The sequence below is a fragment of the Siniperca chuatsi genome, linkage group LG5 (assembly GCF_020085105.1).
Source record: "Siniperca chuatsi isolate FFG_IHB_CAS linkage group LG5, ASM2008510v1, whole genome shotgun sequence".
Lineage (NCBI taxonomy): Eukaryota > Metazoa > Chordata > Actinopteri > Centrarchiformes > Sinipercidae > Siniperca > Siniperca chuatsi.
Window position 1 is genome coordinate 13340344 of NC_058046.1, and position 12875 is coordinate 13353218.

General features: G+C 42.9%; 2 protein-coding genes across 5 annotated transcripts in view; one reads left to right on the forward strand and one right to left on the reverse strand.

Annotated features, from left to right (window-relative positions):
* Window positions 1-77: 77 nt before the first annotated feature.
* On the forward strand, window positions 78-3940 carry gatd3l (glutamine amidotransferase class 1 domain containing 3, like). Its single transcript, XM_044197224.1, has 7 exons — window positions 78-283; window positions 377-429; window positions 527-640; window positions 787-918; window positions 1041-1133; window positions 3416-3581; window positions 3687-3940. The coding sequence occupies exons 1-7, from the start codon at window positions 167-169 to the stop codon at window positions 3819-3821; spliced, it is 810 nt and encodes a 269-aa protein (XP_044053159.1). The 5' UTR covers window positions 78-166; the 3' UTR covers window positions 3822-3940.
* An 859-nt stretch (window positions 3941-4799) lies between these two features.
* igsf9b (immunoglobulin superfamily, member 9b) overlaps window positions 4800-12875 on the reverse strand; it is a 29534-nt gene continuing 21458 nt past the window's right edge. For 2 of the 4 annotated variants that reach the window (XM_044197220.1, XM_044197219.1), the window contains exons 13-22: window positions 12738-12849; window positions 12466-12641; window positions 12133-12371; window positions 11805-11889; window positions 11457-11627; window positions 11269-11305; window positions 7410-10820; window positions 7081-7250; window positions 6682-6893; window positions 4800-6466 (exon numbers count right to left, since the gene is read on the reverse strand). In XM_044197220.1, coding sequence (XP_044053155.1) covers window positions 6694-6893; window positions 7081-7250; window positions 7410-10820; window positions 11269-11305; window positions 11457-11627; window positions 11805-11889; window positions 12133-12371; window positions 12466-12641; window positions 12738-12849 — 4601 coding nt within the window. In that variant the 3' untranslated portion in view covers window positions 4800-6466; window positions 6682-6693. The remainder of the gene's footprint in view (window positions 6467-6681; window positions 6894-7080; window positions 7251-7409; window positions 10821-11268; window positions 11306-11456; window positions 11628-11804; window positions 11890-12132; window positions 12372-12465; window positions 12642-12737; window positions 12850-12875) is intronic. The other 2 variants (XM_044197221.1, XM_044197222.1) reach the window with 2 other exon arrangements.

Sequence of the window (12875 nt, forward strand, 5' to 3'; positions counted from 1 at the left end):
CTTCTCAGAAAATAGAGCTTACGTGGTAACGTCACTTGGACGCACAAGTATATATACAGATAGCCACAGCAAGATCAATACTAGGACTATCAAAAGTCTTTACAGGCTCAGTGGCAAACTATTAAGTCACATTTCTCTCCTCAAACAGTGCAATTGAAGCTAAATCATGCTGGCAACCAGGACTTTGCTGTCAAAACAAACACTGGCTGTTCTTTCTCGCCAGCCTGCCTGCTTTGTTCACCACGGTGACTATGGCAACTGGGGGAACACCAATATTGCAGTGGTAAGTGAAACATCAATATGGCACCAGTGGAAAAAAGTAGACAAATTATTAGTGTGGGCATTATTGTGATTTGTGAATCACAATATATTCCAGGTTTTCTCAGGATGTGGCTGGTGGGATGGGACTGATGTCCATGAGGGAGTATAGTGAGTATCACTCCTGCTGAGCTCAGGACAGGCATTTCACACCATTGCACGTAACATATCACCATGCAGAGATAGTAATTGACAACTCTGTCTTCAGCACCATGTACCACCTGAGCCGTAACGGTGCTCGCTTCCAGATGTTTGCTCCAAATCAGCAGCAAATGCATGTGATGGACCACATGAGAAAGCAGCCTGCCACAGGCGAGAATCGGTAGGCTTGTTAGGAAACACTGATACACTTCAGATGGACCAGGGTCAGAGACGGGTCCAGTGACTTATTTAACTTTGTGTCTTTATATACCTGACTTGACTAATTCCATAATGTAGTATTTATGATTATTTCTGGCCGTTACGTAGGAACATGATGACGGAGTCGGCTCGCTTCAGTCATGGTCAAGGAATGATGCAAATGCAAGACCTGTCCAAGCTGGATGTCAACAGCTTTGATGCTGTCATCTTTCCTGGAGGCCATGGTGTCACCAAGAATCTGTGAGGAATAATGAAACATGAGACTGTCACTTTGAGACTGTGTAGTGCAAAATAAGACACAATACAAGCATGCATGATAAGGATGGAGCACTAATACTAGTAAATAACTCTCAACTCTTTAGATCCTCTTTTGTGAAGGATGGCAAAGACTGCAAGCTGCATAGTGATGTGGAAAGGGTGCTTAAAGATTTCCACCGTTCACGTAAGCCAATTGGGTATGTATCATTTGGTCACTATTCAGTCTAGCAGTAGTGAAGGAGCAATACTGTATAACTCTAATAACTTATTTACAATCAATAGGTTAAGCAGTGTGTGACATTGTGGCTTTGTTATTCGTTTTTTTTCACTGTACAATCACTTAAAATTCACATTTTGAATCCAAACATGAGGCAAAACTGCAGACTGTCACAGATTCGTACCATACTTAAAATCAGATTACATTAGATTACATTAGACCTGACAAATACACAAGATTTAAACGATCCCTGTAATGGAATTGGGACATTGGGGCAGCTGTGGAAAGGAAAAGCTGTTTATAGATATAGAAAAATAAAGAGAAATAAATTAGAACATCTTTATTGTCAAATTTTGCATAAAAATGTTGCAGACCAAGTATGGATAAAATAGATCCTGTTACTGAGTAGTTGCTATTATTATTAGCATTATATACAAAATGAAATATTCACAAAAATGTACAAAAAAGGCACATTTTAGCAAGTAAACAAGTAAAGATAGGAAAGAAATAAAGTTAAAGGAAAAAAACACTTTACAGTCTACATCAGAAAAGTTTGTAAAAATGTGCTTTACAAACTTAAAAATAACTTTCTCGTGCAAGTTGATGCACCATTTAAGAGGCTATCTGGTGAAAGTCTCCACTTTGGCTCACTGATCACTGCAGACATATTTAGAAGAGCAGGTGCGGCAACAACAGTCTTTACTCTCTAAAGAGGAAAGCTTACATTGGGCAACATGAGTCAGACCAGACAAATCCTGGGTTAAAGCATGCAGAACTGAATGAAGGCTCAGGCAGAATGCAGAATGAATACAGTGGTAGAGTGTGACTGATCCTTTGGCACAGTGGACTGATGGGGTGATGAAGGGCAGCTGTGCAGACAGGTGACAGGGTCAGGTGAGGGGACACCTTGTGGCTAGGTGCAGAATGGCCGGTCTGAGACGTCAGGAGATGCAGGATTACAGGAATTAAAGAGTGGGGTTGGAGGCAGTGGAGGAGGGAGATGAGGATGAAGCAGCTGTCACCATGACAACACGGGGTTAAAAGGTATGTTGATGTCTGATCTGGAGCCAGCCTTCATTTAAAGTATAACCAGTGTAATCCTTTCCTATTGCCGTTAATGCCTATAAAAAGTTTGAGCCATTAAAGATAATTTAATCAAAAATTAAAATACAAGGATAGAATTACTGAGAACAATGGCTATTATTTTACCTACAAGTGATAACAAAGGCCATAAAGAGATGTGCAAAGTGAGCATTGTTGTGTAGTGTAGGAGTCAGTATCACTGTGATTCACATGTTACTGTTGCGGACAGGGACCTCCCTGCTTTCACATACACCCCCCATTGTTCTGTTTTGTCAGAGCTGTAATTGGTGACTGATCTGTTGACAGAACAAGCGGTGTATAAATTCAGAATCAGACCATCTTTCTCAAAGCAATAATTTAGCCCCTGGTGGCAAACTTGAACTCCTCTCTGCAGCTTCTCCACAGTACAAACCCTCCAGCTGCTGCTCCTCACCTCATGCGTTTCCTCAGATTTCATCAGCGTTTCTGTTTGATTTATGAGTATTAAAGCCAAAATGTAAATCAATTGGATGCACCCTTACCCAGGATTGTAGCACAAAATTCTGGACCCTGTACATAGGCATTCTCTATGAGCCCCTCCCCACATCTCTGGTTATTCATTCTAGTATCTAGTATCATATCTAGTATAAAGTGGTTAAAGTTAATGAAGTTCCTGTTAGCATCACCTCTAGGCCCATGTTGTCTCCTTTGTCAATGAATCAGTAGTCATCTCAAGCAGGTGCTGCAATTAGTGGGATCCTAGTGACTTAAACTACACTGGAAATTACGTTTACGACTGTAGGATTCAACTGAAACATGTCCTGTACAGGTGTGTGTTACCTGATCCAAGCTTCAGAGTATCAGAGTATATTTTTGTTCAAATATGGGGATGCTATCAGTCCAAAACTGTTTCATATTCTCCCATGGTTCATTTATGTTCAAATAGTGATAATAAACAGCTGACAATCTGTAATCTTGCCTCATGCTCATCTTCTGGTCAGTAATAGTAGTTTTATAAGTACACAAGACTGAGCTTCACACTGCTGTCCCAGTGCTTTATGCTGGGAGAGCCTTTTGTTTTCAGGCTTTGAGTCTCTCTTGTTTGATACTGTTAAGGCAATTATTCTCACACCCTGATCAGTTTTGTCTCTTAATCTTGACTTAATAAAAACCTCAACTGACTGTCTGCTCCTGTTTCAGACTGGCCAGCATGGCTCCTGTGCTGGCCTGCCGTGTGCTGCCCAACATCGAGGTGACCATGGGCTATGAGAGGGACGACAGCACTCGCTGGGGGAACTGGCCTCACACAAACATGGTGCAGGCTGTGAAGAGCATGGGCGCTCGTCACAATGGCCGTGAGCCATATATATCCTTTCAGAGGTCTCTTTTTACTATCACTCTCAGTCATTAACTAATCTACACAGCTTTATATACATTTTGTTATTGTTTTGGCCTTAACCCTTTCTTTTACGAAGCCTATGTGGATGAGAAGAACAAAGTGGTCAGCACCCCTTCCTTCATGTGGGAAACAGAGTATCACTATCATTATATATTTGATGGCATTGGAAATATGGTAAAACATGTCATGCGTATGTCAACCAAGTGATGTGACATTTAAAGCCTGGAAAAGAAATAGAAGAAGTTGGTGTTGATGTATAACATACACCTCTGTATTGTGATGAATTCTTACCTGAAACAATATAAATGCTTTAGTTAAAGAGCAAATGGCTTGTCCTGTGTAACTGATGGTATTGGTTAATATGGGCAAACATGTGACATGTATAGTAGGTGAGCCAAATTATCTGTATGAGTCCAGATAACATCGAAGCAGATCTGCACATCTGAGGGGCATATGGGTCACTATTTATTTACCTTGACCCATGTCTTGAACTGGATACATAATATCTTACTCATGACAGGCAGGGAGGAATTAAGTGTCCTCACAGTGACACATCTGTGCAACAGTCAACCAAAACACAGTTGAAAGCCAACCTCTGCATTTGATCACACTGACCTTAGGGTCAGCAGTTTCATGACAATTGCTTCTGATCTTTTGTCACAGTTTTGCAGCCCTATTACAACTTTGAGACAGCTACACCACACCATATAATCTACAAACATAGGATGTACAAAACAGTAACAATGTTTCTTTGGTCTCATTTTGGCTAAACCAATGAGGATGTACACCCCATTATTATTCTCTTGTCACTGACTAAAACTCCATGAAAGATGTTAAATCTCTCCCCCAAATCCTTGAAATAAAAAGTAATAGTATGGACAATTACTGGCAATGTTTGTCACACCTGCTGAGGTAAGATACCTGTGACTCACCTGTCTCCTGAGAGATAACTTAGTACTTACAAATACAGGAAGAGATTTAAGGATTGGGTGAAATAGAGCCATGCTAGAGGTATGGAGAGGTTGGCTTAACCAGATTTAAGTAGGCTTGACAGGTGATTACAGGTGTGGTTGAGGCGTGGCCCTCTAGGTTAACTAGGTGACTTAAGTAAAAGAGCAACTGTGTTCATTATCACATACTTTTCCTCAAAGCACTGACAAAAGTCAACATATTCTCTCAGTCTGGTACATTCAGAATAAAACAATTTATTCATTACAACATATAAAAATGACAAAAACAACCAGGTGCCAAGATATAAAAATTTCCAGTTTGTACAAAAATTCCAAAACCATCATCAGAAATGCATACTCTCTCCATATGAAGATTTTCATCTGGGTTATTTAAGTAAATATAGTACAAATCTTGAATCTTCCCAAAGTATATCTACAAAGATATTCTTTGAATCTCAATTTGTCAGGTAATATAAAAAAAAAACAGCTTTTGTCATTTTTCAGTAAAAAAACAAAACAATAATGGGCAGGAAATTCATTACAGACTTGTGATTCAAATACAGAATCAGAAGCTGATGAAATATTCACAGTGTTGCCTTCACATCAGTGAATTGTAAACATTGTTGCATATCATAACTCACCGTAATAAATATACAGAAATACTCATCATGTGAGCAAAACTTATGTAAAAAAGCTACAACTTTTCAATAATTTTTAATCCTCTGATCAGTCTTGTTTGATTATAGCTTGTCAGCTTAAACCATGGTAAAAAAATAAGGCAAAAATAATTTCCCCTGTGTTTCTTGTCAAGTTTTACTGTCTGTCATCTAATCACAGAAGCAAGGTTTGACCGATTCAGGTGGAGTAAAGTAGCATTTTCTCATCTGATGAAATGATGAAGTGGAATATACAATACAACAACAGGGTTAATTCACATTAAGGTACATATAAACATTTGTACATTTTGAACAAATACTGGGAGGCTATTTGAAGTGATGTGATGTATAAAGTCTCAGCAGGGGAACGTTATTGTGACAGATAATATGTATAAAACAGGAAATTAGTTCAGGGAACCAGCAAGAATATCACAGTGGCAAATAACGAACAAATTCTTCTTTTAAATACAGTAAATTATTGTTTGGAGTAACAAAGTCAGATTTCATGAACTGCTCCAAGGTTTTGTACCAAAGTACAAAAATCAGAGTTGCCTAATCATGTGATTTTTAAGTACTATTATTTAAGTACTTTTGTCATATTCAGAGGGAGATGATGGTGAAAATGCTTCGAGCACTGTTTGATTGGCAACAAAGGCAACATTACAGATACATTTCCATTTCCACAAACAGATGTTATCTTGGACACCGACCTACATAATTGTCATTAGCATCCCTTTGTTATTAAAGAGAGTCTTTGATGCGATGGACATAAACTTGAAATACAACCTTCATTATGTAGCATGCTGCTGCTTTTATAAAGCAGGTCTTTCTCAACTCTCAACTGTAAACCTGTCTTAGTCAAGGGTGAGCATTTCATTTCTCAAAGGGGCCTTGTGTGCCTGATTGTCAAGGTCTTAAAAGAAATCCCAAAATACAGTTGCATGAGCTTCTTAGAAAAATAAATAATCCCTTCTCAGCTTCATTATGCAAAGCACAATGGAAAAAGTACAAGAAAAAGAATATGATGAAAAGTGAAGAGTTGCAGTCTGTCACATTTGATGGCATACAGCATATAGTAGTGTCTCTTTAAATTGCTTAGCTTTAGTCTGCTGTGACAGAGGATAAAAACTTTAAAACAATGAGTGCTCTCACATGACAAAGCTCCAGTGAGGTGTGATATTGTCGAAGACCACAGTGCTGTCATCTGTTCATTACAACTGCTATTTGGTATCTGTCTTAGATACACCTGTGAAAGACAAAGAGCAGTACAGCATTAGAGAACAGTTCTTAAAAGGACAAAGTTAAAACATTTTAACTATAAATTGAGCAGCATACGTTTTTGGCATGCACAAATTCACCACACATGGATGACAGTAGCAGGCACGAAAAAGATGCAGGTAGGCGAGCAGTGAGAGGTGGATAAAACAGGAAAGAGGTGAGAAGGCAGGCAGAAAAACGGACCGAGTTAAGCTGCTAGAGCAGTGCTGATTTGGAGTCAGAGTCTGAATCATGGCCAGAGGTGAGGCAGGGCTCACGGGAACAGATGGATTCCTGAGCCCGCCTGTACTCTTGGTACTCCTGGCGGAGAGCGTTGAAACGCGCCTCGCTTAGGGAGCGGCTGTACTGGCGGCGAGGTGGGTTGGAAACTGGCGGGCTGACTGAGGGAGATGGGCCTGAGGAGGGCATCAGGGAGAGGAAATGCATGGATGGGCACATCATGGGACAAGCTCACAATAATCACAGCACAAGGGCACAGGATGAACACATGCAGCACCATCACATCAAGCAATACATTCACAATGACACATGCAGCATCAAAAACCAAACACACACAATGAGAATGTGAAAAAAAAAGATTACCTTTCTGTCGCCGGTCCTGGAGGCCACCAGCTTGATCATATCTGAGCTCCACCCTGTCTTTCTGAAAACCCATTTGTGACTGATCAAACCTCATGGCCTCCAGGACCTCCGAGTCCACACACACATCAGCAGAGTCCCACTCATAATTCTCATCTACTGATGTGTTCCTTCTATTGAGATACACAAAACAAATGGTCAAATAACAGAAATCACAACCAAGAAGCAAAAACAACAAAATTAACCTTATTTTGGCAACATAAATAAATCCCTCTGCCCAGAAGACACTCCAGTGTGTTTGTTGTTATTGTCCAGGTGTGGTGGTGGTTCACCTTTTCGCTCTCCTCTCAGGCTGCTCCATCTTAGCTCTGTGCCGCTCGCTTTCCTCTGTGGTTTCAGGGGAGCTGAGCAGTGTGGGAGTGATGGACAGGGACTGTCGGAAGAGACCGGCGCTACCTCTACCACTGCTCTGACTTGCATAACTGGCCCTCCCTGCCTCCCTTATCTCTCTGCCCTCCCGGATCTCTGTCTCCCCTCCCCTCCCCATCATTCTGTCTGGCTGTCTGTAACTCTCTGTCTCCCTGGATGGGAAGGCGGTGTAGTAAGGTGAGGGCCAGCTGGTGCCCCTGGGCAGGTAAGACCTCGGAGGGCCCTTCCTGGGGTCCATGGGTCTCATGCTTTCCCCTCTGGATCCTGGCCAGTGTTGGTACTGGGGGATAGGGATGGAGGAGGGCATGGGGACATATTTATGCTGGGTAGACCTCAGGTTATCTTGATAAGAGGGAGACCACCTGGAAGACTCTGGAAAAACAGCGGCTTGCCGTCGTGGATCAGAAAGTTCCAGCTTCGGGGAGATTGAGGTTTGTCTGGGTGGATACATCGAAGGAGTGAGGTAGGAAGGACTAGCTAAAGATCTTTGTGTGTGGTGAGGCCTCTCTAAGCTCCCCATGCTGGGTCGTCTGAATGGGACGTACTCCCTCCAGGAGGGGCCTGGCCTGGGAAGGGAAGACGGACTGCGACCCAAACTGTAGGACTTCACCCTGACATCTGGGTTTGGGAACTCATCCCAGTAGCATCTCTCAGAAATATATGTCCTCGGGCTCTCAAAGTGCTCCCACCTCTGTGAGCCTAAACTGATGGATTTCTTAAGGAAAGGACGAGGCTGTCCCATACCTGAGAGCGTCCTACAAGGCCCTATGCTTAAGGATTTCTTTAGAAATGGCCCTGGGGCTTGACATATTCGTGATGCAATGTTATTAGTCCTGCTGCCCTGAGAAGCTTGTCTTTGGGATTGCTCTGATAAAGACTCACTACTGTCTACAAAACTCTGTGAGTGTTTTGACACTATATCTGCCATGCCTTTAGCTGCACTGAACAAGTTGTGAGCTGACCTGGATCCAAGTCTGGATTCAGGTCTGTCTGTGCCTTTGTTCCCAACTTGAATTTGTGTTTTCTCATTATAGAGCTGCCTGCTATTTTTTTCTGGAACAGGTGACGATGGTCTTAACTCATCTGGAAATCTTACTCTAAGTGAAGAATCTTTACCTTCCACATGGAGAGAGTGTTTATAGCGTTTTTTACTAGCATCAAAGCTGGACTCTGCAGCACCTGCAGAATGAGTTTGTTCAAGGCAAACCTTTTGGTTTGAGTGTGTTTCCTGGTTTTCCTGAACATGAACCTCCCAGTTTTTAGGAACTACATCAGGCTTAACCCCTGGGGATTTTTCTGGCTTTAGTTCTGAACTTTGTCCAGCAGTGTCTGTGACTTCAGCGTCTTCAGGCTCATCCACGCTCATTTCAATGAAACCTGGAAGGCTCAGGTATTCAAGAATTGCACTTGTCTGCAGTGGGGACATTTTGGGAGATGGAGCTGCAGGCTTGGCCTTAAAGGAAACTGACATTCCAGGGACAGAAAATTGAGACTGATCACTATCGACCTCTTCTACAAGAGTCAATGTTGTAATAGGGCTTGGACTATCAGGGAATAGACATTTGTCACTCCTCCTGGAGCGTGTTCGCACACCCTCTCTCTCTAACTCAGAGTAAAACCCTGAACTCCGCCGGTCGCCCCGGGCCTGAGTCTCTTTTTCTTTGGCCTTTGCCCTTACTTCATGATGTTCATAGGGTAAGGTAGAATAACTTGATGGACTGGGATCCCTTGTGGCTGTGTAGTCTACTTCTGCAGTTCTCTCACGCTGATTATATGGTGCAGAGGTTGAACTTTCAGACCTCTCACTGTCAACTGAAGGACCTCTGGCAGCTGAATCCCAGGGCTGAGTGCCTGCATAATCATATGAATGTCTGGACCTTGAAGCAACACCGCCGTCCTGTGTCTTTTCCCTTAAGCCCTGCTCAGTCATGGACTTCCTGCCTATATCTGGCTGTCTCTGAGGATTCAATGACGTGGCTCCGTCTGGTGTTTGTAGACACAGGACATGGGGACTTTCTGTAGTGACATCAGGGGAGAGCATGGGGAGGGAGGTGTTCTGGGTGATTGGAGAGCGTGATGAATCAACAGCAAGAGAGTCATGTGTGGTTTCCCTACATGTGCGAGGATGCTGTGACCTGGGCGATGTGGTCTCCCGGGGGCTCTGTGCAGGAATGAGGCTGGAGACCGATGTAACAGGGCTAATGTCCCACTGCATGCAAGATGTAGGGAGGCAGTCCATGGGACTGCTAGTGTTCCCAAAGTAGCACGCCCTCCGATAGTCAGATACTCGACTTGTCTGACCTGAGGGCCTGTGTTTCTGTCTGATGTTAACATCTTGTGGCTTCCATACAGGCTCTTCCTCTGACTTGGGTGTGTCCCTTTGAGGGCTTTCTGTCTTATTAGACTGACGTTCGTCTCTCCCACGACCTTGACTTCTTTGATTGGCTGTATAGCTCTCCAGCTCCCGCTCCATTTCTTCCCTCTCCTTTGCCAGTTGGACACACTTGTTAATGCTATCCCTCTCCAGCTCACTGTCAAGTTGTGAGACCAGTGTGCTGTTATTAGTCAATTGACTCTCAATAGGTTGGTAACCTGAATGGTGTGGTCGGTCTGTGTCTCTATCCAGAAGCTTAGTTCTTCTGCCCAAACTAGGGAAAAGATCTTCAGTGTGGCCTGGCATGCGATATCTCCTGAGAGAATCACTGGGTTTTTTCCCACTGTTGTCTGAATAGAAGCTGGCTCTTTCCAATAGGGCCTCTGAGCCTTGTTCATCGTCAGAGTAAAAGCAGCCGTGACGGGAAAAGTTTCTGGCCATGGCCCGAACTCTTCCAGGGGAGGAAGGAGGTCTGCTCAGCTCTGGAACATCCACAGTGAGAGGAGAATTTTTCCTCTCATCCTTCTCTGAGCTCAAAATACTTGACTTTGGCGAGTCCTTGAATGACGTCCTGTTGCTCCCTGAGCCACTTTCCCCACCATTAATTTGCAGGATGTCCTTCTTCAAGTTTTTCCTATTGGAGGGACTGGAACCCTCTGGCAGTGGTTGGACAATGAAGCGTCCATCTGGGCCTCTGGAGATGGACTCAAGAGCAGTTGGTGAGGGGGCCTGAGACCCCAGGTGACTCTCAAAGAGTGTGTAATGTGGTGGTGGAGTAGAGTTGGACAGGAGTTGTTTCCGCTGGTCGTGGTATTCCCCACGGCTGCCTTTATCAAAGGAGGACCGATCGGACTGTGAGGAGGAGTTGGGGAAGAAGGAAAGCGGTGGACACAGCTTCAGCTTTAGGACGCTGTCTGGGCTGTGAGGAGGTGAGTGAGCTCTGAGGAAAAAAACATAGAAAAAAAAAAAAAGAAAAGCTTAAAACAAACTTAAAGTACTGCAGATTCTAACACAAAATGATTAAAGGTGCAATTTGTAACTTTCAGCACATTCATACTACATCAAAGATTGCAGAGATTGCAATGGCCTGTTTGTAAAGCAGTTTTATTTCATTGTTGGTATGTAGTCAAAATGTCATCAACAGATCAGGTAATGTAAATATATCATTTACTAAAGTTATGAAGTTAGATGGCTAGTAGCAGAGTATGAAGAAAGGTCTACTGATGGCTATAATAACAATACATGAATTAAAAAACATTCAAGCTTTACAAAAACAGAGCCACAAATACGCAATAGATACATTACATGGACTGTTAAAATCAAAATGCAAATGAAGGAACAGAAATGTTTTATTAAGAATAAAGAGGTTTACTGGTGAGGACACTTACTCTGGAGATGAGTTATTCTGAAGGGCAGATGGGAGATCTAAGAAAAGGTGACAGAAAAATTCAAAGTTAAATAATAGCAGAGTTGAAGTTGTCCAATCATGATGAAGTGTATTTAACATAAACTTGGAAATCAACACTTGCACTTTCCAAACACCAACAGAGTTTAAACAACAATTACAATGTTTCACCTTGTCTTCTCTTTCTGCGCCGGCGCTGTCTCCTGTGACTCATATAGCATGCCGTCACCAACGAGAGGATGATGGCCACAAACAGGAAGCACACTCCTCCCAACACACCAGCCAACAGGGGCTCAGGGATGACCTCCAAGAAACTTGGGCGCAGGGAGTAAATCTCCATCCCTGTAATCAGACCGGAGTCAATAATGGGGGTCACAAATTCCTGCTAAATAATTGCTAAAACCAATGCTAAATGCTAAATATCTTTGTAAATATCTAGTAATAAAAATGTGCCAACATATGTCAACCTTCACTCAATATGCATGTAATGCTCATGGTAATCTACACAAAGCCACTTACCTATGGTGGATACATTGACAGACTCACTCGGTTCACTGAGCACATTGTTGCTGCGAGACATCAGCCTCAGATCATAACTGGAGTCCTGAGAGAAAGACAGATCAGGCTTTTGATTAAATATGAACTAGTTTATGTTTGTGATTAAAGTTACTTCGTCAAACATTTTCATTCTAAATGATAACATCAGTTATCACAATGCAACACAATTTTTGGCACAGCAGCTATTTAATCTTCATGCAGTCAGGTTGTCAAAGCAAGAAACATAGAGGCCACACTGGTTGATCTTTGGAAAGTACAGATGCAAAGTAAAAAATAATCTGATCATTACCCTCAGCAGTCCTTGGACAAGTAGTTCACTCTGATTGGCACTGATGTTGCTGCTGAGGATGACCCACTGGCCCTGATCCCTACAGGCCTGCAGCACATAGCCCGTCAGTGGAGAAGATGGAGCCTCAGGAGGCAACCACTGGAGGAGAACACCTCGCTCAGTCCGGTTGGCTGACAGGAGTATGGGAGGATCCAGCCTTGGGAGAGTGGTGATGGCTGTAGGTGCCTCTGTTGGCACAGCTGATAAGAAGACCCAATATAAGTTAGAAAGTGTTAAGTAAATTAGTGCGAGTGAGGGAAACTCAAAACAGAACATAAGTTCACTTGCACAAACCTTGTGTTCGCACAGTAACGATTTCACTGAAAGGTCCAGAGCCGAGTTTATTCTGAGGTAGGACACTGAACTGATAGTTGGTGCCAGCAAGTAGCCCAGTCACCAGCAGGTAGTTTTTGGATGTCGGTACAGGCAAAGACGCCCATTCATGTTTCCCTCTGGATGCCTGCTTGACCCTGGAAAAAAAATTCAAAACAGCCACAATAAAGACAGAGCATAATTGTTGTTGATAGGTGATAACTGCATTGTAGTATGTATTGTATGTTACTGACCATACAGTGAACTTCTGGGTGTATCCACCATCAAATCCAGGCACCCAGGACACGTTGGCCTGGTTCATCTCTGTGACGACAGATACTGAGGACACAACATGAGGACTGGTGCCTGAGGAACAGAAAAACACTTCTGTA

What these genes read in the sequence shown, in the direction of transcription:
- gatd3l (XM_044197224.1), top strand. Translation starts at nt 167, where the DNA reads ATGCTGGCAACCAGGACTTTGCTGTCAAAACAAACACTGGCTGTTCTT. An exon ending in GGAACACCAATATTGCAGTG is followed by an intron (nt 284 to 376) that starts GTAAGTGAAACA and finishes AATATATTCCAG; the next exon opens with GTTTTCTCAGGATGTGGCTG. An exon ending in CGTTCACGTAAGCCAATTGG is followed by an intron (nt 1,134 to 3,415) that starts GTATGTATCATT and finishes CTCCTGTTTCAG; the next exon opens with ACTGGCCAGCATGGCTCCTG.